Source organism: Eurosta solidaginis, chromosome 4, assembly GCF_040869045.1.
Source record: "Eurosta solidaginis isolate ZX-2024a chromosome 4, ASM4086904v1, whole genome shotgun sequence".
In the NCBI taxonomy this organism is placed as follows: domain Eukaryota; kingdom Metazoa; phylum Arthropoda; class Insecta; order Diptera; family Tephritidae; genus Eurosta; species Eurosta solidaginis.
In genome coordinates this window covers 75,835,933-75,861,505 of record NC_090322.1, presented here as the reverse complement: position 1 = coordinate 75,861,505, position 25,573 = coordinate 75,835,933, and the positions used below count along the sequence as shown (strand labels likewise).

The 25,573-nt window shown below is 44.6% G+C and overlaps 1 protein-coding gene across 26 annotated transcripts in view; it reads left to right on the top strand.

Annotated features, from left to right (window-relative positions):
• Tre1 (Trapped in endoderm 1) overlaps positions 1-25,573 on the top strand; it is a 713,802-nt gene that overhangs the window by 261,151 nt on the left and 427,078 nt on the right. For 22 of the 26 annotated variants that reach the window (XM_067782128.1, XM_067782125.1, XM_067782124.1 and 19 more), the window contains one exon: positions 10,779-10,864. The exons of the other annotated variants lie outside the window; for them this stretch is intronic. In XM_067782128.1, the coding sequence (XP_067638229.1) occupies positions 10,780-10,864 (85 nt within the window). In that variant the 5' untranslated portion in view covers position 10,779. The remainder of the gene's footprint in view (positions 1-10,778; positions 10,865-25,573) is intronic. 26 annotated transcript variants of the gene reach the window in all.

Below are 25,573 nucleotides of genomic sequence, written 5' to 3'. Positions count from 1 at the left end.
TAATTTTTTAAGCTGAAATACGAAAAGGGGGCGTGGCACCTCCCATACATACTTAGCGTTGGAAGCTGAATATATCAGAACGAATAAATGGCAGGATCCTGAAAATTGCTATAGAGCTAAATGATATTAAAACCACCCTCACGCATAAAAGTGGGGTTATCGAAAAAGGGGGCGTGGCACCTCCCATACACACTTAATTTTTTAAGCTGAATATCTCTAAAAGGATTTAAGGCAGGGACCTGGAAATTGGTACAGAGCTATATGATATCAAAAAAATTTTTGCGCATAAAAGTGGGGCTTATCGGAAAAGGGGGCGTTGCACCTGCCATATAATCTTAATTTTTCAAGCTGATTATCTCTAAAGGAGTTCAAGGTAGGGAGCTGAAAATTGGTATAGAGCTAAATGATATCAAAACCATACCCACGCATAAAAGTGGGGGTTATCGGAAAAGGGGGCGTGGTAACTCCCATACAAACTTAATTTTTCAAGCTGAATATCTATAAAAGCGTTTAAGGTTGGGACCTGAAAATTGATCAGGAGATTAACGATACCAATAGCATGCTTATGAAAAAAACAGTAGTTTGGGAAAAGGGGGCGTGGCACCTCCCATGCGTTCTTAATTTTTAAGGCTAAATATCCCTAAAAGCGTTCATGGCATGTACATAGAAATCACTGTGCAGATATACGATATCATTACTATGTTCACCCAAAAAAAAAGATTTATCGAAAAATGGGGCATGGCACCTCCCATACGTACGAAACTTTTGAGGCTGAATATATCTAAAAGGGTTGGAGGAGGGCCCTGAAAACCATTATGGAGGTACACTATATCAATAATCTTACTTACTTACTTAAAATAGCCAATACTCAGTGAAAATAAATTGGAGCGTAGCAGGCGGTCAGTCCATTTCACAGCTTACAATATTATTTCTAATGTAATAATTGAAGCGGTAGCTTTTCGTGTTAAATAGTTTACATTTACGAAATAAACATTTGCGAATGTATGGATTATCAATATCTGAGCGGTTTTTATTGATATTTTGCTTAAAAAAGTGATTTAGTATGTCGGCGAATACCAATTTACATTGGAATAGATACATAGTTTATCGTCCAATTGCATATTTTCGTGTTAAATAGTTTACATTTATGAAATAAACAGTTGCGAATGTGTGGATTATCAATATCTAAGCGGTTTTATTAATATTTTGTTTAAAAAAGTGATTTAGTGTATCGGCGAATACCAATTTACATTGGAATAGATACATAGTTTATCGTCCAATTGCATATTTTCGTGTTAAATAGTTTACATTTACGAAATAAAAAATAGCGAATGTGTGGATTATAATTCTCTGGCTGGTTTTATTCATATTTCGTTTAAAAAAGTGAGTGAATTGGTAAAAGTGATTTAGTGTGTCGGTGAATATCTATTTACATTGGACTATATATAGTTTATCGTTAAATTGCATCTTTTTCCTTAGTTGGGTTAGCTCATTTTTGGATTTTTCAAAAGTAAGTTAACGGTTGGTAAAACCTTATGTGAGCTGTATGCAAATTTATGATCATTTCCAATTAGATATTTGTTAAGATGCCAAGAATCAATGTGCATGGTAACATTGGTCGGAATTCTCACAGCAGAATGAGAATAGGAAATTTCAGAGCACGTCAAACAGAAAGGGAAAGTGTTATTGAGAGGGTATCAGCTCGAAAAAGATGTAAACCAAACTTACAATCAGGAAGAACGATTGAAAAGAAGGTAAGTTCACAATCAGCAAGAACGATTGAGAAGAAGGGAGACTCGTGCTCGCGAATGTGATGAAGTAAGAAAGATCACAACATGCGATTATTCGACGACAACAGCGGCAACAACAAGTTTCTTTGGTGAACACTGAACGGGCAGGCTTTCGATATGAGCCAAACATTCAATATAGCGCATCTGTTCAAATCGGCCAAATGTCAGTAGTTTGTCAACATTGCAATGCAGTCAAATTTCAAAAAGAACCGTCAGGATTATGTTACGCGGAGGGAAAGTTTATGTTGCCAGAATTGCTTCCACCACCAGAGCCATTGTTCCAGCTGCTTTACGGTGAATCTCCCAATTCGAGGCATTTCTTACAGCACACTAAAATGTACAACGATTGTTTTCAAATGACGTCGTTTGGCGGTGAAATTGTAAATGAACAAAACTACAATCGAACGTTTAAGGTAATTTTACTAAGCGCAATACTTGACAGAAACTGCAGAACTTTCCTCCAATTATACAGGTTCATGGGCAAATTTTTCATCTCGCTGGATCGCTGTTGCCGCATCAAGATCAAGAACACAAATATCTCCAAATTTACTTTCTGGGAGATTCACATGATGAACTAAATCGACGTTGTACTATATTCAATGCAACGAAAAGAGAAATAATCGATCAATTGCAGAAAATGTAACACGAACACAATGACCTCATCAAACTGTTTACGATTTCGTTGGAACGTATACCAACAGATGATCATAGCATAATCATACATGCGGACAAGAGACCAACAGGATCTCATGAAAGACAATATAATGCACATACAGTTAGCGAAATATCAGTTGTTGTTGTTGGAGAAAATTTAGAGTCGCGTGATATTGTCCTAAAACGTAGAACTGAAAACGCACTAAAGCGGATAAGTGAGACACATAATACGACGCAATGCAATATCCGCTCATGTTCTGCCGTGGGGAAGACGGATATCACTTAGGCTATAAGATGATAAATCCAATGAATGGTTAGTACAAAAAAATGTTTGTTTGTTACTTCATATATGTAATTTAAATTTTTAGGTGTCGAGACAAATAAAAAGGTCAGTTCAATGAACTTTTACGCATATCGACAAAACTATAACAGCCACTTACTGAGATGTCGACGATTATTCCAACAGTATGCAGTTGATGTGTACGTTAAACTTGAGACAGAACGACTTAATTACATTCCGATACAATCAGTCGAAGTTGCGATCTGAAGAGTATGTTCACTTACGAGATGCGATGAATAGTGATGCGGATATTACAGATATTGGTCGACTCACTATTTTGCCATCGACATACATTGGCAGTCCTAGACACATGCATGAGTACTCCCAGGACGCGATGACTTACGTGCGCAATTATGAACACCGGATTTGTTTGTAACATTTACTTGCAATCCAAAATGGCCAGATATTACGAATCTCTTGCATCCCGGCCAATCACCAAGCGATCGCCACGACGTCACAGCACGAGTGTTTAAACAAAAACTCAGATGTTTGATGGACTTCCAACGTGGACGAAACAACGTGTATATGGTACTGTTCGATGCTGGATGTACTCAGTGGAGTGGCAGAAGAGCGGTTTACCCCACGCACATTGTGCTTTGGATGGGGGAGAAAATTACACCTGACCAAATTGATGACATAATTTCCGCTGAAATTCCTGATGTTGATATAGAGTTGCACGAAGTGGTGGTGGCCAATATGGTTCATGGGCCATGCGGACAACACGATCCATCTTGGGTTTGTATGTCGGACAATAAATGCAAAAAACGCTATCCATGTGCTTTTATTTCGGAAACTCAAACTGGAAACGATGGATACCCTCTCTATTGGCGTCGCTCACCCGCTGACAATGGCAGAACATCCATCACTCAATTGAAAGGAAAGAATTTCTTGGTTGATAACACATGGATCGTTCCATATTCGCCTATTTTGTCTAAGGCATTCAAAACACATATAAATGTTGAGTATTGCAGTTCAATAAAGTCAATTAAGTATGTTTGCAAATACGTCACCAAAGGAAGCGATATGGCGGTTATTGGCGTGGAACGAGATGAAATTAGCAAATTCCAAATGGGCAGATATGTCAATTGCAATGAAGCAATCTGGAGAATATTTTCATTTGCAATACATGAACGCCATCCGACTGTTGTGCATCTGGCAGTTCATTTGGAGAATGGCCATCGAGTTTATTTCAACGCAGAGAACATAGTACAGCGAGCGGAAAGACCACCAGCAACCACTTTAACAAGTTTCTTTGCAACTTGCGCCAGTGATCCGTTCGCGAGAACATTGCTTTACTCTGAGATGCCTCGGTATTATACATGGAATACATCGTCGAAGAAATGGTTACGCAGGAAGTACGGCCATCCAGTATATGGGTATCCAGGTGTTTTTTCAACTGATGCATTGGGAAGAATTTACAGTATGCATCCAAAAAACGATGATTGCTTTTACCTACGTTTGCTTCTGGTCAATGTACGCGGTTCAACTTCATTTCAATGTTTGAGGACTGTAGATGGTACCATTTGTGCAACATTTCGAGAAGCATGTCAACAATTGCAATTGCTTGAACACGACAGTCACTGGAATCAAACGCTGGCGGATGCTATAGCTTCCTCACCAGCCACTGCAGTTCGTCCACTTTTCGCTACAATAATTTCCACATGTCAGCCTTCAAACCCGCGTCTATTATGGGATACGTACAAAGATGACATGGCAGAAGATATTTTGCACCGCTTGCGACTCGCGACAAGAAATTTCGAGTTGCAAATGAACGCTGACATCTACAATGAAGCATTAGTCCTTATTGAAGATTTATGTTTACTCATGAGTGGAAAACTATTGATTGAAGTTCATATGCCAGCGCCAAGTCGTCAAGCAAGGGATGTACTGAATCGCGAATTGGAACGCGAGGGTGCTTACGATATAACTCACTTGCAACAACAAGTACAAAAAAATGTTTCACTGTTGAATGAACAGCAAAGCAGTGCGTACAATCAACTAATAAATGCTGTAGATAATGGAAACGGTGGCATATTTTTTCTCGATGCGCCCGGCGGGACCGGTAAAACGTTCCTATTGTCTTTAGTACTAGCAGCAATACGTGGTCAAAGTGGTATTGCATTAGCTTTTGCATCTACCGGAATTGCGGCAACACTGTTGGAAGGTGGAACAACGGCACATTCAGCATTAAAGCTTCCATTAAACTTGCAAATACACGAAAGTCCTGTTTGCAATATTTCAAAGCAATCAGCAATGGCACAAGTTTTAAAAAACTGTAAATTGATCATATGGGATGAGTGCACAATGTCCCACAAACGATCATTAGAAGCACTCGACCGAGCATTGAGAGATTTGCGCAATAATGATCGTTGCTTTGGAGGAGTGATGATATTGCTGGCGGGCGACTTCAGACAAACACTACCCGTGATTCCAAAATCAACAGCGGCAGATGAGCTAAACGCATGTCTGAAGTCATCGCATTTGCGGAGGTTTGTTAAAACCATTTCATTGACCATCAATATGCGAGTTTTGCTGCAACACGATAGAACTGCAGAGGTTTTTTCAAAAGAGCTGCTGCGAATCGGCAATGGACAAGTTCCGATAGATCCTTGCAGTGGATTAATATCGACTCCAACTGCGATTTGCCAATTCGCGTCAAGTAAGGATGAAATAATTAGGAGTGTATATCCCAATATCGCTCAAAATTATGGTAACTACGAATGGTTGGCCGCACGCGCAATTTTAGCAGCAAAAAATATTGATCTCAACGACTTGAATTGGACGATTCAAAATCAAATTCCGTGAGGTCTGCGTTCTTATAAAACTATTGTTCGCGTTGAAAATGAAGACGAAGTAGTAAATTACCCATTGGAGTTCTTAAATTCTCTGGATTTGCCTGGAATGCCTCCTCATCATTTGCGTCTCAAAGTTGGGTCTGTTGTTATTATGCTACGCAATCTTCATGCTCCCAAACTGTGCAATGGTACACGACTGATTGTTACGAAGCTAATGGACAATTTAATAGTGGTAAGCATTTTGAAAACCCGTTCAAGGGAGAGTAATGCTTACCTCCCCCGATTCCCTTAACTTCAACAGATTTGCCCTTCCAATTCAAACATATGCAGTTCCCAGTGAAACTTGCATTTGCGATGACAATTAACAAGTCACAAGGGCATTAGTTGGAAGTATGCGGCATAAACCTAGAAATGCCATGTTCCGTGTAGGAAACTCGTCCTCGCTATTTATTTACGCTCCGGGACAGAAAACTAAAAATGTTGTGTACCGTGCAGCCTTAAACTGAATACTGAAATTATATATTTTTGAAGTTGTATACACAATGAAGTAGTGAAAAATCGTAAATTTTCTATTAAAAATAATACCGGTGTAATTTTTGAAATGAAATTAATAAAAAAATCTATTTTGGGCAGAACGAAGTTTACCGGGTCAGCTAGTAATTTATAATTTATTCAATAATTTGGGAACAATTTAAACAACGTGACATCAGGACGGACATGGCGACAGCAGCTTCGATTACTTACTTAATTGGCACTTAACCGCTTAAACGGTTATGGCCGTCCAACAAGGCGCGCCAGTCGCTCCTTTTCTCTGCCAACCGGCGCCAATTGGTCACACCAAGGGAGTTTAAATCGTTTTCACCTGGTCCTTCCAGCGGAGTGGGGGCCGCCCTCTACCTCTGCTTCCATAGGCGGGTTCCAATGGAAACACTTTCTTGGCCGGAGCGTCATCTTTCATTCGCATAACATGGCCAGCGCAGCCGCTGCGTTTTAATTCGCTGGACTATGTTGATGTCTGCGTATAGCTCGTACATCGTTAAATCTTCTTCGGTACTCGCCAACGCGTAGAGGTCCATAAATCTTTTGAAGAACTTTTCTCTCGAACACTCGCAGGGCCGTTTCATCTCATATCAGGGTTCGTGCTTCTGCACCATATAGCAAGACGGGAACGATAAATGACTTGTAGAGTATGATTTTCGTTTGCCGAGAGAGGACTTTACTTTTCAATTGCCTACCTAGTCCAAAGTAGCATTTATTGGCAAGAGTGATTCTTCGCTGGGTTTTAGAGCTGATGTTGTTGCTGGTATTAATGCTGGTTCCCAAATAAACGAAGTCTTTTACTATTTCGAAATTATGGGTGCCAATAGTAGCGTGGTTGCCAAGGCGCATATGCGCTGACTCTTTGCTCGATGACAGCAGTTACTTCGTTTTGTCCTCATTCACCATCTAACCCAGCTTCTTTTTCAAGTTTGGAGTAAGCAGAACTAACGGCGCTGGTGTTAAGCCGATGATATCAATGTCATCAGCATATGCCAGTAAATGCACGCTTTTATAGAATATTGTTCCAGATCGGTTCAGTTCTGCAGCTTGTATAATTTCCTCCAGCATCAAATTAAAGAAATCGCACGATAGGGGGTCATCCTGTCTGAAATCCCGTTTAGTTTCGAACGGCTCGGAGTGGTCCTTCCCAATTCTGACTGAGCTGAGGGTGTTGCTCAACGTCATTTTGCACAGCCGTATACGTTTTACGGGGGAAAAAAAAATCAGACATAGCGGCATATAGGCAGCTCCTTTTCGTGCTGTCGAAGGCGGCTTTAAAATCGACGAAGAGGTGATGTGTGTCGATTCTTTTTTCGCAGGTTCTTTCCAAGATTTGGCGCATTGTGAAAATCTGGTCGATGGTAGATTTACCAGGTCTGAAGTCGCACTGATAAGCTCCAATCAGCCGATTCACGGTGGGCTTCAATCTTTCGCACAATTCACTTGACAGGACCTTGTATGCGATATTAAGAAGGCTGATTCCGTGATAGTTGGTGCAGTTTGCAGTATTCCCCTTCTTGTGGGCTGGGCAAAGGACACTTAGATTCCAATCGTCGGGCATGCACGTGTCCGCCCATATTTTGCGAAGAAGCTGATGCATGCGCATTACCAACTCCTCGCCGCCGTATTGGAATAGCTCCGCAGGCAATCCATCAGCGCCCGCGGCCTTGCCGTTTTTCAATCTGGTTATTGCTATTCTGACTTCGTCATAATCGGGTCGGGGACATTTATTCCATCATCATCGATTGCGGGATCGGGTTCGTCATTCTTGTGCGGTAAATCGCTGTCTCCATTTAGGAGAGCAGAGAAGCGTTCCTTTAATATAAGTATTTTCTGGACATCCGTTACAAGGTCGCCGTTTACGTTCTTACATGAGTTTGCCCCGGTCTTAAAACCTTCCGTCTGTCACCGAATTTTTTGGTAAAATTTTCGGGCGTTATTCGTGGTGACTAGCAGCTTAAGCTCCTCGCACTCACGCCTTTCTGCCTCTGCTTTTTTCTTCCTGAAAGGCGTCTCGCTTCCGTTTTTAACTCGCGATAGCGTTCACACACTCCTCTTGTTGCGCTCGCTTTTAACGTAGCCCTGTAGGACGTCTTTTCTTTCGGTTCCAACGTGGCATTCTTCGTTGTACCAGTTGTTTTTCCGTGGCCGCCGGTAACCAATATTTTCCTCGGCGGCAGTATGAAGTGCTTTGGAGATATGCTCCAACTGCTCCTGCATTACTTCAGGCTGAGTTGTGCTCTCAGAGAGCAGGTGTGAGAGTCGAGTTGCGAAATCATTGGCAGTCTGTTGCGATTGCAGCCTTTCGACGTCTAGCTTTCCTTGTGTTTTTTGTTCCTTGGTTTTAGCCGCGCAGAGGCGGGTGCGTATTTTGGCTGCGACGAGATAATGGTCCGAGTCGATGTTAGGTCCTCGGATCGCGCGCACATCTAAAACACTGGAGGCATGCCGTCCGTCTATCACGACGTGATCGGTATCATTGCGAGTATTTCGATCGGGGGACAGCCATGTGATGTATCTTTTTCGTCGTTTTTTGCATGCCGCCGTCGAATGTCAAAAATATCGGCGGCAGCGGCGTTCGGCGCGTTACTATATTTTCTACTATTTTAGGACTCTAGGCCATTTATTGTTCGTTGCGAAAATTGATACGATATGGACGAAAGGGGTACCAAGGGATGCGCAGCACTTCCAGTTATAGAAATCCAATTGCGAAATTTAACACTTTCTAACCGGTCAAAAGTTATTTGAGTCAACAATAAGCCAGCATTAATGCTAATCGTTAAAACTGAGCAACGAGAGCCATGACTTTTAGTAGATAATTAATAGCAACCGTAAGTCGTATTTGTGTGTTACCAGAATGGGGCCACAAATCATTTAAAGAAATCGTGCCGACGACGAGTATTGGAGTTAGCCCAGAACATCTCCTTCGGTGAAACTACGCTACAAATGTGTGACAATTTTAAGTATTTCTCCCTCCCTCCGCAAGGAGGACTCCTGAAATTTATTAAACGAGTCGCGAGTTTTTGAGGCAAAACCCCGGATCTTTCCCAAATAACCGAAACGTCGATTTCCTTAAATATACATAAACAAATTTCCAAATATTATTTTTTTAAATTCGAGTATTACAAGCCTCCCAGATACTCGCCCACAACTTATTGATATTGGTCCAGATCGTCAAACATGCCATTGACGTCAGCAGTATATTTCATTAGTTGTGGAGAATATTATACTCTGAAGTACAGCCATTAAGTTTAGAGGTTTACGCCGATCAATTTGTCGGTGCGCCGGCCCCGCCGCCGCCGCCGGTATATAATAGGGTCTACGCCGCCGCCGCCGATAAAGTGATCGGCGTAAACCTCTAGTATGTATGTATGTTTGTTTGTAACTCTCTAGGCTAGGCGCGCAAACTAGACTTACAAACAAATATATATAGTTTAACAAACTAAAACACACGCTTTTATAGTATATGAAACTAAAAAGTAAAAAATAATACTAGTATTTTTCGTTCATTATTGTTTTAAACTTATTTTGAAAATTATTTTTAACTTTTTAGTTCGATATTATTTAAAAGCGTGTTTTTTTTAACTATATTTTTTCACCATTCGATATAATTCAACTATGTATGTATGTATATGACGCTGTTCCATTCAAAGCAAGTTTCCTCACACAGTTCACAGCTAACAAACACACGCACTGCCTTTTTTGGAACCAAATTTTACTTTTAATATTTAAGAATTCATAAGCTCAACACCGGCTTATAATAATTGAATATTCAATTATAATATTTGTTTAAGAGAAACTTAAAAGAAAGAAATATTTACTGGCATATTGCGTTGGTAACATTTCGAAAACCGCCACGTAATCAACATCGGGCAATTTCGTAATGTTATCAAAGGTTTCACAGAGATTCCAACCGCGAATAACACGGTGAAACTGCAGTAGCTTTTAACACTAGGCTATCCTGCTTGTATTTATTTTCGTGCTTATTTCAGTTTTTCTCATTCTTACACTCTCTAAACAAACATAATAATTGAATATTCAATTATTATAAGCTGGTGTTAATCATGTTAATCTTATATATTAAAAATATATTAAAAATTGAACACACACCATTACAAACATAAATTTTTCTTTTGTGTCAATAATTTTGCCCATATTAAAGAGGAATAATGCATTTATTTTATACAGAACGAAGGTAAATATTTCGAAGTTTTATTGCAAAGAAGAAATATTAAAATCGATGCATCCCTTTTCAATGTATAGCAGTATAAACAAAAATTGTATGACGGTTTACTACATTTTGGCAATTTAGCAATTCAATATATACCTTCAAATTGTATTGAAAATTTCCATATCACGCAGCCAAGCTTTCAAATCCAAGAAAACGTTTAAAAATCGGAGCATTCTGCGTGAAGTAATGGTCGTACAACGATATTTAGCGATTTTATTTGATAAGATTTGTACTCGTATATTACGTTATTTGCTCGAACAAAATGTATTATTTTTTGAGAACTGACCTTATTTAAGTTATTATTAATATTGAATTCTTAAAAATCAAGTATTTGCACACCATTGAACACACAGTCATTAATATTAAATTTTTCGAGTTCTGTTTATCATATAGAATAAATAACACAATTTTCTTTTTCTGATTTTCAGAATGGACAGAAATATTATATATCCACATTCTGCCACCTTGTTTGCTGCTGTTTGTGCGAGTTTATTTACTGTGATCGGGACATTTGGTAAGAAGATTACAGAGCCTACATATCATGGTTCAGAACTATTCACAGCTGTGTTGTGAAAGATCATATAATTTTGAATCGTAACTAGTCATAGAATGATACGACTACTGAGTGAATAGTATCGATACTGTTATAAAAAATACTCGATTATTTTGTACTCGATGCTTTTTACCAAGTACTGAATAAAGTATCGATAATTTACAGATTAAGGTTCAACAAAGTACAGTTCATTAACATGATAACTTGGTCTTCACCAAATCTGGCACACGAGCTTATGTTGGGCCGAATCGTAACATACGATCACGGATCGAATATGATACGAACGAAAGTTACGTAATACGTCAGTCGTACAACTAAAATGGGACTATAGCTTAGGTTAGGTTAGAGTGGCTGCCTCCGCTGTTCGAGCGGAGACTCACGTGGGCCGTTGTGGCCAGTTGTGCTACCACGCGGGAGCCCCTATTTCCTATTACCCTACTTTCGATGAAGAAGAAAGTTTAGTCAGTGAGGCTAAACCAACGCGTTTGCCTAATGAAATGCAAGATGCGTTTGGGTTTATAGATTCAAGCTCCGCAAGGCACCCAAAAGAGTGTCTGTGGAGGCATTGGTACCTGGTTTTTGACAGTGCGGGACAGTGGCACAGATAGTGCTCAACGCTTTCTATCTCCTCCTCGTCCCTACAGCTGCGGCAGAAGTCATTTGTCTGCAGGCCCATATAGGCACCGTGAGTGCCCATGAGACAGTGACCTGTAAGAAGGCCCACTAGTGGGCTTATAGAGATACGGTTTAACAATATCACCGATCGCGATCTCTTTCCATCCAGCTTAGGCCAGATTTGCTTGGATATACTACATGTAGGTTCCCTCGCCCATCTGGCGTTTGCCTGATCCGTGAAAAGAGATCGCAGGTGGTATTTGCAAGTGTTTAGAGGAGGGCTGGCCCAACCAGCGGAGGTTGTTGTTTGCAAGTTGGTGCCTTCCCTAGCTAGCTCATCCGCGGCGCAGTTTCCTGAGATGTCACAGTGGCCAGGAACCCAAATTATGCTTAGGTTGCAATTTTCAGCTAGTTTGTTGATGGTTTCTCTGCACTTCAATGCCACTAGTGACGAGGTGTTACTGTATTGCAGGGCTTTTATGGCAGCTTGGCTGTCAGAGAAAATTGAAATATAATTGGTTACCTGCAGGTTAGCAAGATAGCGGGCTGCTTCCCAGATAGCTATGAGTTCAGCCTGAAAAACACTGCAGTGATCAGGTAGGCGAAAGCTCTCGATTAGATTGAGCTTCTCCGAGAATATCCCGCTGCCGACTCTGTTGTTTAGTTTAGAGCCATCTGTAAAAACGGAGATTTCGTGTGATCCCTGCTCCACGCCGTTTGCCCACTCGTTCCTCTCTGGGATTCTTGTGGAAAATTTGTTGTCCCAGCAAGGGGGCGATGTTTTTCCGATTGCCGACTTACAAGCGTAGAGAGCCATTGTGGCTTTCCTGGATCGTTCCTCCACATTTCGCTTCCAGTCAAGCTTCCTGTCTAGAATAACTCCGAGATATTTAACCTCGGTAGAGAGTTTGATTTCCTTGCCGTTTAGGGACGGGAGGGTAAATTCCGGTATACTGCGTTTGCGGGTAAAAAGCACCATCTCAGTTTTTCCACTGCTGATGCTGAGTCCGCATTCCATAGACCAAGTGTTTGTTAGATTAAGAGCATTTTGCAAGAGTTCGCCAAGCACCGGAAGGTGTTTGCCGGTAACTGTCAAGGCTATGTCGTCGGCATATGCAATGACTTGGCATCCGGTGGGCTGTAGTATAGATAACAGAGCGTTCACCGTCAGGTTCCATAGTAGAGGAGAAAGAACGCCCCCCTGGGGGGTTCCTCTGTTGGTATACCTTATTAACGATGAGCTGCCCAGCTCAGAGATAATGATTCTCTTGTTTAGAAGGAGCTCGACAAATTTCACAAGAGGCTCTTCCACCCCTAGTGAACGTAGAGATTTTGTGACCGCTGCTGGGAGAACGTTGTTGAAGGCTCCTTCTATGTCGAGAAAGATACCCAGCGTAAATTCTTTAAAGGCAAGACCTTTCTCTATCTTAGTAGTGATAGCATGTAGAGCTGTCTCTACGGATTTGCCCTTAGAGTAGGCGTGTTGGTTGTTGTAGATTAGAGCCTTATTTGCCGATCGTCTAATGTAGGCGTCCAGCAATCGTTCTAGAACTTTTAGGAGGAAGGAGGCCAGACTTATTGGTCTGAAATCCTTTGGACTGTTCCCCGATATCCTGCCTCCTTTGGGTATGAAGACTACCTTTGCCTTGGTCCATTCCGTGGGGATATAGACCAGGTTGAGGCAAGCCTTGTAGATTTTAGCTAGCAGCGGGCTTATAAGATCGCTTGCAGCTTGCAATTCAGCGGGAAATATTCCATCCGTTCCCGGAAATTTGAAGGGTTTAAAGGACTTGATTGCCCAGATATCTCCTTTTTCGCTTACAATGTGGTCCAGGGGTTGAAATGGCCCTGGGTTAGATTGCGTGTTTAAGATGTATGGTTGAGATCTGCAGCCCGGAAAGTGAGTGCTGATCAGGGTTTCGAGAATTTCCGTACTAGAAGTGGCCCATTCTCCGCTCGTTGTGCGAATGCAGCTTGGAGGTATGGGGTTTTTGGAGAGGACCGTTCGTAGGCGATTGGCCTCTGAGACTTCTTCGATGTCATTGATGAAGTTCTTACAGGAGTCCCTTTTGGCCTTCTGGGTTAACTTCTTAAAAGATTTTAAGGCGTCCCTATAATGGGACCAGATTCCCGTGCGCTTAGCCTCGTTAAAGAGTTTTCTGCTGTTTTTCCTCTGCTCGGAGATTTCTTGGTTCCAACAATAGGGTTTCTTTTTACCCCTCACCTTAATCTCCGGGCAGGCTACTGTGAAGGCAGCGCTACAAGATTTGGTGATAAGATCTACTGCCTCTTCTATTTTTGACGATGAGTCTAGCTCACCGAGAGAAGCAAATGTTGTGTCTAAAGGAGGCGCTTCATCAGTTGTTAGCGGTAGGCTCGGCCTACCGTGAGAAGCGTTCTTTAGGAGAGTAGAGGATAGGACTTTTTTTATAAAGGTTCCAGTCCGTACGTCTTCTATTCCTGTAAGCCACCCTAGGCGGTGTACGCAAGAGCAGAGTGAAAATGATATACATATGATCAGAGTAGGATTTTTCTTTGGAAACTCTCCAATTTTTGACAAGGTCAGAGAATGCCCCAGAAACTAGAGTAACATCTAGAACCTCCTTCCTGTTTGAGGTGATGAAAGTTGGTTTGTCTCCAGAGTTGCATATACTTAGATTGTTACTTATAATAGAATCAAAAACAGACTCACCCCTACTGTTAATGTCGGTAGAGCCCCAAGCAGTGTGATGTGCATTGGCATCGGCCCCAATTATTATCGGGAACCCTTTACTGTGGGCCTCCCGTACCGCTTTGCAGAGCAGGTCCTGTACAGAAGTTGGGCGATCGTGCGAGAGATATGCGGACATCAGCCAGATTGTTTGCCCCTGTAGCTCGAGGCTAATACAGGTAACGTCCTCGTCGCTAAAAAGAGATAGTAAAATAAATACTATATTTTTCTTTACTAGAATACAAGATCTGAAAGAAAAGAGTCCACAGACCTTGCTGCCAACGACCCAAGGCTCCTGGACTAGAACGACGTCCTCATACGTTGTGCTGAGGGGAAGATTAGGGCAGCCGAGGCTGCCTTAGAATGGTGCAGGTTTATCTGTAGTACCTGCGCGCCCGTTACGGTTCGTTTGCGGCATCGACGTCCATCCTCTTCTGATCCGCATCGTCGGATGCCCCCTCTACGATAGTATCGTCGAATTCGGCATCCGACGGGTCGGATTCCAGCAGAAGCTGCTCGTCCATGCCCGTAAAGAACTGGCCCGCAAACTCAGATACCGAGAGTGTATCGCTCTCGGCATCCGGAGTGCTGCGTGCCAGTTCGATATCGGCCCCATGTCCACTCAAGGTGTTGCATGGGTCCGTGAGATTCATTGTGGCGGTTGCGGGTTCGCTCGAGGCGGTATCCCCAATCACCAGATCCTCCGGCGCGATGGCGGTCCCTTCCCCAGTGCCATGTGCAGCAGATCCACTCGGGGTGTTTCTGTCTGACCGCTCGTCCTGAGGTACAGGCTCACCCTCGTCCGGTGTTTCCTCCTTCGTACCATCCCTTCGAATTTTCAACGTGATGGAGTAGAAGCCGTAGCTTAATACTCCACCACATTCGTCAAGCCAAGGGAGAGAAACCTCGTTTATGATGAAACCAACATAACGCTGCTTCGCCCACAGGCCACAGCTGTCCTAGCGAAGCTAGGGCGAGTTTTTAGAGCTTGCACGAGCGCTCATCGGCGCAGGAAACAAGCTTGCCCCTACCCTGCTACCAGCCGGCATCACGGATAGTGGGAGCCGGCCCCGGATACTTGGTCATGATGTCCTTAAAGATCTTGAGAAGGCCGTTAAGGACATCCTTCCAGTTATCCGGGGTCATGTTCCCATCCGGGTGACCGCGGTTCAAAACCGACAGCGTAAAGTTGGCCTTCGCCGCCTCGCTGAAGGTTTTGGTCAGGGCAGGGGGAGTAGAGGTCGAAGGCCGGTGCCTTTTGGGATCGCTCGAGGCATTTCCCATAGACCTTTGTCTCTTAAGGGCCGGCATCTTCGGGTCAGAAGGTAGTTTGGTGGCAGAAGAGGAAGGGGGGATGGGGTTGTTGTTGCTGCTCTCCTTGGCAGCAATAATCTTCCTGGCCCAGGCCAGAGAACTTTTTTGCTCTGCCGTCAACTTGTCGCTGGGAGAGTTGATAAGTTTCTCAACGATTTTGACGGCATTGCGAATGTTCCGCTAGTTGCGGACCGAAGTCGGGATTCGCTTATTTGCCTTGGAATCCTCAAGGGGTTCAGCCGGCTTGCGAGGTGGCTTTGCAGCGGTGGAGGCAGTACTTTTGTTCGTGGAGGATTTAGTGCTGTTACCAGCCACCTGCTGACAAGAGGTGCCCGGTACGGGCGTGGGACGGGCCTCCTGTGCTTGCTCAGTCGGACGTTGCTTTCCCTCTTTGGGGCTAGCTTTGCCGGCTGCTGCGGAATTGGACTTGCCCTCAAGGGGTTTAGTTCTTCCGCTAGCTTGCACAGGCGGCCGAAGATTTTTTTGTTGCCGTGGAGGCCTGGTTGTTGTTGTTGTAGCAATGCTCGCCCCACCCAATAGCCGCGACCGATCACAAATTGTCATCAATATCCTCTAACGGGAGTCCAAGGAAACTTGCCGTTTCAACAGGGGTGGACCATAAGGAAAGGGGTGTTAGAGGCGTTGGTTCCACATTACAATTAAAGAGATGGTTGGTGTCATGTGGGGACACATTGCAAGCAGGGCATACATTTTGTATGTCGGGGTTGATTCTGAATAGGTAAGAGTTTAACCTGTTACAGTATCCAGAACGAAGTTGAGCAAGAGTGACACGCGTTTCCCTGGGGAGTATGCGTTCCTCTTCTGCGAGTTCTGGATATTTTTCTTCAAGTACTGGATTCACCGGGCAATTCCCGACATAAAGGTCCGACGCCTGTCTATGGAGTTCACCAAGGACCTGCTTGTGTTTTTCCGCTTCATACGGCTGGGTTCTCAGGTGCAGTATTTCCTCAAAATGCTTACGGAGATGACTCCTTAGGCCCCTAGGCGGTGCTGGTTCGTCAATCAGATGTCTTTTGGGATGCCCTGGTTTCTGGGTATTCAACAGAAACTGTTTGGTCAGCATCTCATTTCTCTCCCTGATGGGGAGTATTCTCGCCTCATTATGCAGATGGTGTTCTGGGGACATAAGAAGACAGCCCGTGGCGATTCTGAGAGCAGTATTTTGGCAGGCCTGTAGTTTCTTCCAGTGGGTGGTTTTTAGGCTTGGCGACCATATGGGTGACGCGTAGCACGTAATCGGCTGGCTAATTGCTTTGTATGTGGTCAAGAGCGTTTCTTTATCTTTTCCCCAGGTACTGCCAGCAAGGGATTTGAGGATTTTATTACGGCTCTGAATTCTTGGAACAATTGCGGTTGCGTGCGCACCAAAATGTAGATCCTGATCAAACGTCACACCCAAGATTTTGGGGTGTAGGACAGTCGGTAGCGTAGTGCCATCGACGTGGATGTTCAATATGGTCGACATTTGGGGTGTCCATGTTGTAAATAAGGTCGCGGAAAATTTAGTCGGTGACAATGCCAGGTTTCGCGAGGGGAAAAAACTAGAGAGATCAGGGAGATAGCCGTTTATTTTATTGCATAGCTCATCGATCTTTGGGCCTGGGCCTGTGGCCATTATTGTGCAGTCATCGGCGTAGGAAACGATTGTGACTCCTTCCGGTGGTGAAGGTAGCTTAGATATGTAGAAATTAAACAAAAGCGGGGATAGGACACCACCCTGTGGCACCCCTTGTTTAATTCTCCTTTGTTTTGATGTTTCGTTTCTGAATTGCACCGATGCCTGCCGACCACCCAGATAATTTGCGGTCCACCTTTTAAGACATGGGGGAAGGGTAGACCCTTCCAGGTCTTGCAGTAACGAGCCATGGTTGACCGTATCAAAAGCTTTTGATAGGTCTAACGCTACGAGTACTGTTCTATGGTGGGGATATTGATTCAAACCGCAATTTATCTGGGTGCTAATGACATTTAGCGCGGAGGTAGTGCTATGGAGTTTTCTGAAGCCATGCTGATGAGGGGCTAGCTGCAAATGTGCTTGGAAATAAGGGAGCAAAATGGCTTCAAGCGTCTTTGCCACTGGCGATAGGAGAGATATCGGACGATATGACTCACCTACGTTAGCTGGTTTCCCAGGCTTTAGTAGCGGGACCACCTTGGCCATTTTCCATTTCTCGGGTATGACAAAGGTGGAAAGAGACAGGTTGAAGACATGCGCTAAATATTTGAAACCCTCTTTCCCTAGGTTTTTAAGCATCGGCATGGCTATGCCGTCTGGGCCCACTGCTTTGGATGGTTTAGCGCGACCAATGGCGTCCTCAACCTCTCTAGCGGTGATGGTAATTGGTGACGCGCTGAGTTTGTGTTTATGTGCGTGTCTATTGGCTCTCCGTCTATCTTTGTCGACCGTAGGATGCATTATATATTGTCGGCAGAAAGCGCTCGCGCATTTTTTCGAATCCGACAGCACCTTATCGCCAAAGGCGATGGAAACTTTGTCTTTGTGCTTAGTCGGATTCGATAGGGACTTTACGGTGGACCAAAGTTTACCTACACCGGTAGAGAGGTTACAACCTCTTAGGTGCTCTTCCCATTTCGCCCGCTTGTGTTCGTCCACAAGCAATCTGATGCGTTGGTTTATATCCCTTATTTGGGGGTCGCCTGGATCAAGCTGTCTTATAAGGTCGCGTTCCCTCGCTAAACTCGCGGCCTCCGCTGGGAAGTGGGGCCGGATTTCGGGAATTCTCCCGGCGGGAATGAAATGTGCCGAGGCGGATTCAATGACCTTACGGAAGGCACGCTCCCCTTGGCGTGCATCAGTCGGGATAGGGAGGGCAGCAAAGCTGCTGTCTGTTGCAGATTTATATTCTTCCCACTTTCCTTTTTTGAAGTTTATGAAAGTGCGTTTTTCGGTGACGATGAAGTCGGCGGTACGCTGGAACGTAATAAGTATGGGCAGGTGGTCGGATGCCAATGTTACCATCGGCTGCCAGTTGACGCAGTTTACGAGTTCTGCGCTCACGATTGAGATATCTGGCGAGCTATGACAGCTTCCTACCATACGTGTGGGGGCGTCTCCGTTTATTGTGCAGAACGTCGTTTCGTCTATTTGATCCGCCAACATCTCACCCCTACCGTCCGCCCGCAAGTTTGAATGCCATAGGTCGTGATGGGCATTGAAATCGCCTAAGATAATGCGATTGTTGCCAGTGAGTAAGGCCTCGATATTAGGGCGGTATCCACTGGGGCAACAGGTGACAGGAGGGATGTAGATGTTGATGATTTCTAGATTTGCATCGCCTGACCGGACAGATAGGCCTTGACGTTCTAAGACATTGTCACTGCGGTCGATGCCAGGATCAAATATATGATATTGCACAGAGTGGTGTATAATAAACGCGAGGCCGCCTCCATTTCCGCTCTCGCGGTCTTTCCTGTGGACATTATAACCAGAGCAGGTCTGCAATGCAGATCTTGCTGTGAGTTTAATGTCATCTCAACTGGAAGCGCAAGAGGCACGTATATCTGGATGGTCGACAAAAATTTAGGAACAGATATCATCGCAGCTCTTTGCGAAACTGGAAGAGCAGGATGCAAAAATTTTACACTTCGAGGGAAAAATTGATGCCGAGATAGAAGTTCAACGCTTCAACGCAGGTTGTTGTTGTTGTTGTAGCAATGTTTCGCCCCACCTAATAGCTGCGACCGATCACAAATTGTCATCAATATCCTGTAACGGGAGTCCAAGGAAACATGCTGTTTCGACAGGGCTGGACCATAATGAAAGGGGTGTTAGAGGCGTTGGTTCCACATTACAATTAAAGAGATGGTTGGTGTCATGTTGAGACACATTGCAAGCGGGGCATACATTTTGTATGTCGGGGTTGTTTCTGGATATGTAAGAGTTTAACCTGTTACAGTATCCAGAACGAAGTTGAGCCAGGGTGACTCGCGTTTCCCTGGGGATATGCGTTCCTCTTCCGCAAGTTTTGGGTACTGTTCCCAGAGTGCTGGATTCACCGGGCAATTCCCGGCATAAAGGTCCGACGCCTGTTTGTGGAGTTCACCAAGGACCTACTTGTGTTTTTTTGCTTCATACGGCTGAGTTCTCAGGTGCCGTATTTCCTCAAAATGCTTACGGAGATGACTCCTTAAGTCCCTAGGCGGTGTTGGCTCATCAATCAGATGTCTGTTGGGATGTCCAGGTTTCTGGGTATTCAACAGGAACTGTTTGGTTAGCATCTCATTTCTCTCCCTGATGGGGAGTATTCTCGCCTCATTATGTAGATGTTGTTCTGGGGACATATGAAGACAGCCCGTGGCGGTTCTGAGCGCAGTATTTTGGCAGGCCTGTAGCTTCTTCCAGTGGGTAGTTTTTAGGCTTGGCGACCATATAGGGGAGGCGTAGCATGCAAACGGCTGGCCAATTGCTTTGTATGTGGTAATGAGCGTTTCTTTGTCTTTTCCCCAAGTACTGCCAGCAAGGGATTTGAGAATTTTATTACGGCTCTGGATTTTCGGAACAATTGCGGCTGCGTGCTCTCCAAAATGTAGATCCTGATCATATGTCACATCCAAGATTTTGGGGTGTAGGACAGTCGGTAGCGTAGTGCCATCGACGTTTATGTTCAAAATGGTCGACATTTGGGACGTCCATGTTGTAAATAAGGTTGCGGATGAATTAGTCGGTGATAATGTCAGGTTTCGCGAGGCGAAAAAACTGGAGAGATCAGGGAGGTAGCCGTTTATTCTGTTGCAAAGCTCATCGATCTGTGGGCCCGGGCCTGTGGCCATTATTGTGCAGTCATCGGCGTAAGAAACGATAGTAACTACTTCCGGTGGCGAAAGTAGTTTTGATATGTAAAATTTAACAAAAGTGGGGATAGGACACCACCCTGTGGCACCCCTTGTTTAGTTCTTCTTGGCTTTGATGTTTCGTTTCTGAATTGCACCGATGACTGCCGACCACCAAGATAATTTGCGGTCCACCTTTTAAGACATGGGGGAAGGGTAGACCCTTCCAAGTCTCGCAGTAACGTGCCATGGTTGACCGTATCAAAAGCTTTTGATAGGTCTAGCGCTACGAGTACTTTTCTATGGTAGGGCTTCTGATTTAAACCACAATTTATCTGGGTGCTAATGGCATTTAGCGCGGTGGTAGTGCTATGGAGTTTTCTGAAGCCATGCTGATGAGGGGCTAGCTGCAAATGTGCTTGGAAATAAGGGAGCAAAATGGCTGCAAGCGTCTTTGCCACTGGCGATAGGAGAGATATCGGACGATATGACTCACCTACGTTAGCTGGTTTCCCAGGCTTTAGTAGCGGGACCACCTTGGCCATTTTCCATTTCTCGGGTATGACAAAGGTGGAAAGAGACAGGTTGAAGACATGCGCTAAATATTTGAAACCCTCTTTCCCTAGGTTTTTAAGCATCGGCATGGCTATGCCGTCTGAGCCCACTGCTTTGGATGGTTTAGCGCGACCAATGGCGTCCTCAACCTCTCTAGCGGTGATGGTAATTGGTGACGCGCTGAGTTTGTGTTTATGTGCGTGTCTATTGGCTCTCCGTCTATCTTTGTCGACCGTAGGATGCATTATATATTGTCGGCAGAAAGCGCTCGCGCATTTTTTCGAATCCGACAGCACTTTGTCGCCAAAGGCGATGGAAACTTTGTCATTGTGCCTAGACGGATTCGATAGTGACTTTACAGTGGACCAAAGTTTACCTACACCGGCAGAGAGGTTACAACCGCTTAGGTGCTCCTCCCATTTCGCCCGCTTGTGTTCATCCACATCAAGCAATCTGATGCGTTTGTTTATATCCCTTATTTGGGGGTCGCCGGGATCGAGCTGTCTTATAAGGTCAAGTTCTCGCGCTAAACTTGCGGCCTCTGCCGGGAAGTGGGGCCGAATTTCGGGAATTCTACCGGCGGGAATGAAACGAGCCGAGGTGGATTCAATGACTTTCCGGAAAGCACGCTCCCCTTGGCGGGCATAAGTTGGGATAGGGAGGGCAGCAAAACGGTTGTCTGTAAAGGATTTGTATTCGTCCCACTTTTTTAAAGTTAATGAAATTGCGTTTTTCTGCGACGATGAAGTCGGCGGAACGCTCTAGCAAAATAAGTATAGGCAGGTGGTCGGATATTACCATCGCCATGTTGTTGACGCAGTTTACGAGTTCTGCGCTCACGATTGATATATCCGGCGAACTGTGACAGCTTCCTACCATACGTGTGGGGCGTCTCCGTTTATTGTGCAGAACGTCGTTTCTTCTATTTGACCCGCTAACATATCACCCCTACTGTCCACCCGCAAGTTTGAATGCCATAGATCGTGATGGGCATTGAAATCGCCTAAGATACTGCGATTGTTTTCAGTGAGGGCGTATCCACTGGGCCAACAGGTGGCAGGAGGGATGTAGATGTTGATGATTTCTAGGTTTGCATCGCCCGACCGGACAGATAATCCTTGATGTTCTAAGACACTGTCCCTGCGGTCGATGTCGGGATCAAATATATGATATTGCACAGTGTGGTGTATGATAAACGCGAGGCCGCCTCCATTTCCTCTCTCGCGATCTTTTCTGTGGACATTATACCCAGAACAGGTCTGCAATGCAAATCTTGCTGTGTGTTTATTTTCTTGAATCGCGTCAATGCGGATGTTGTTCCGCTTCATGAAGTCGACAATCTCCGTGATCTTCCGAGTTAATCCATTACATTATTGACTGCAGAACTCTGAAGTGCATTAGGGGAGACGTCGTCACTGTGGGAGTAAGTGACGGGTGACTGCGCCTGGGTTATGGAAGGCCAGAACGCGATTGCTGTTGTGGCCCTGGGACTAGACGTCCTTGGGTAAGCATTGGGGTACCCGGTGTATTTGGGTATGCGGCCTGGCAACATGGCGCAATGAAACCCGTCGGGGGGTTGCCGTCGCGGAGACCAGAACATCTAAGAAAGTGGCACCGTCCATGGCAGGAGCTGCATTGGGCGGATGTCGCAAACGTATATATTCTGTGCTGGGAAACTGTGCAAAGGGAGGTTGGGACTAAGAGTCTGTTTCCCTGACCTACACAATTGCTGCCGGAAAAGAGGGGGGAACAAGATGATGCTCGGCATTGCTCCCGACTCTACTACGGAGATTGTAGGTATGAGAGGGAGCAGCCGTGTGAGTTGGTGGCCCCGGGGGCGAACAACAGCGGGTACTTGTTGTGGCTTGCAGAGCAGCGGGGCTGCTGGAAGGTAGCGGGGGCGCTAAGGCGCAGACTTCGGGACGTCCTAGGGCGTGAACAGCAAGGAGCCACAAAAGATTTATAGAAGTTATTTGGATGTCTGGTTTTGGGGTCTAGCACAGAAGAACCTGTCCGATGCAACCATCCCTTACACGAGACACACTGACAAGAGTATGACCGTCCTAAAAAGATTCTGTTCCGGCAGATGCAGCAAAACCATTTCCCAGGACCGGGGTCAGAGACGGACCCGGATTGGGTTCGATACCTTCCCGGAGCAAGAGAATATGGAGCAGTCCCGCTGCAAGGGGCTGCTGGGAGGATGACAATTTGTGGGAGGGACGCAACAAATTAAAAGGGGTTACACTGAAATGGCAGTCCTTGGTCGGGAAAAAACCCGAGTCGCTCCGGTACATAGAACCGACGGCCTTGGGAAGCGTTTAAAGGTCTTATGCAACAGTTACAACTAAATCGCCCAGCTGTTCCAGCGAGCAATCCGAAGGTAAAAAGTCCATCTTTTGACGGCTCTGTTCCTTTCGAAGTATTCAAGCTTCAATTTGAGAAGACGTCAGCAGTGAACAACTGGCATGCTGAAGATAAAGTTGCTGCACTGTTCTGGCATTGAAAGGGCCTGCAGCTGAAATCTTACAGACAGTTCCAGAGTACGAACGGAACAACTATGAAACATTGATGAGCGCTCTAGAGAGACGTTACGGAAGCGATCATGGGAAACAGATATATCAAATTGAGTTGCAAAATCGTTACCAAAACGCGAATGAGACTTTGCAGGAGTTTGCGTCGGATGTTGAAAGATTGGCTCATCTCGCAAATGCAGACGCACCCGTGGAATACACCGAGAGGGTTAAAATTCAGAGCTTTATAAATGGAATACGGGATGCCGAAACGAAACGAGCTACATATGCGAACCCAAAGCCAACATTTGCTGAAACGGTATCCCATGCACTGACTCAGGAAACAGCGTCACGTGGCGGTGGAAAGGCCAGATTGGGTAGACACAATTTTGGAAGCACTGAAGGGATTACAACAAAAAAATGCCGGAGTTATGAAGTGTTTCAAGTGCGGTAACCCAAGTCACAGTGCAAGTCATGGCAGCACCGGTCATGGTGGTTCCAACTTGACTGGTCGTAAACGCAAAGCTGGAGGAGATAAGCAAGAGCGAGTCAAATGTAAAGATCGAGAACTTGCCCCAGCTATTGAATGCCGTGTGATACCTATCTCGCAAACTGGAAGGAAATGGAGCAGTCTTACCGTCAAAGGAAATGTGGATGGCAAGGAGCGTGTACTGACTGTAGATACGGGCGGATCTCATTCTTTAATCGGATCCGATTTGGTCAACAGGAGAGGGAGGTCATGGTTCTACACAAATTCGTTATGGCAGAGATCGTTGATGAATTCATATTAGGAGTGGAATCCTTGGTTGACTATGACATCAGGATCGATATGCAGAGAAGGATTATGCAGTATAAGAACAAGGATGTGCCACTTAACTTCAGTTTTGAGTAAGGGTTCAGCAGTAAGCGAGTGCTGGTGAAAGAGATTTGACAAAAACTACTAAAGTCAAAGGTAAAAGTTGATGGAACGAATGGGCCAAATAAAACAAAATCAAAGATACCTGCGAGAGAAACACTGGCATTGACAAACCCGAACGGACGCACCAAAACGAAGGAAGGAATTTTCCAGAAAGAATGCGACGGTAGTTCCAAGCCGGGGCGCACTACTGTTGTGAAAAGTTGGAAAGATACTGATTATGCGAAGCCAATCCGTCAAACGCAAGCTCGACGAAGTAGTTCATTGGCCAAACAACAGAGTGTGAAGGAACGGCCCAGGGTAATGAGTAGTAAGATGAAACACAGGTACGACAAGGAAAATAATCCGAAAGGTTTCCGGAAGGGAGATTTGGTACTGCTATACAACCCTCACCGGCGGAAAGGTGTTCCATCCAAATATCGGTACCGTTGGGAAGGCCCGTACAGAGTCGTGAAGAGGATCAGTGATGTCATCTACCGCAAACAAACAATTGGGAAACCACGAAATATAAGGGTGGTTCATTTGGAGAGGCTAGCAGCGGTTATATCGAGAGATTTGTCTGATCGGGACGAATATTAGCAACACTAAGGGGTACTGTCATCTCTAAGCCGATGCTAAGCAGTGACGTGTATGCACATCAATAATTCAATCATTATGTCTACACATACATATGTACGTACACGCAGCGGAGAAGCAACGCACAAACACACGCGCATGAGCTGTGAGAGAAGCTATAAAAATTGTGCATCTATAGTTATAGCTGAGAAACTTATAGCAGATAACCAACTAGTAGATTCTAGAACAGAATCGCCTAGAAATGTCAACGAGGAAACCAAACACTATAAAAGACAGCAACAGTAGAGGCGCGACAATCAGTTGGATTTAAGACGCTATCTAGCGAGCAATAGCAGCATAATCAGTTTCATTTAAGCAATCCATCTGTAGCATCTGAGCAGTAGCAGTGTTATTTTAATAAAAGCCATTTTGCATTATTGAATAGTGGTGTTATTTATCCAACAGCTTAGTGATTCGAACCTTAGCAGAAGATTGCAAATAAGGGGAATTGCAGTAAATTCGTTACAATATGTAATACCACGAACAGTATTGCTGCCATGTTTCCAAGGGATTTTGATTTCGCCCTGCATTCATCCCTTTTTTTCGTATTTGGTATAGAATTATGGCATTTTTCTCATTTTTCGAAATTTTTGATATCGAAAAAGTGGGCGTGGCCATAGTCG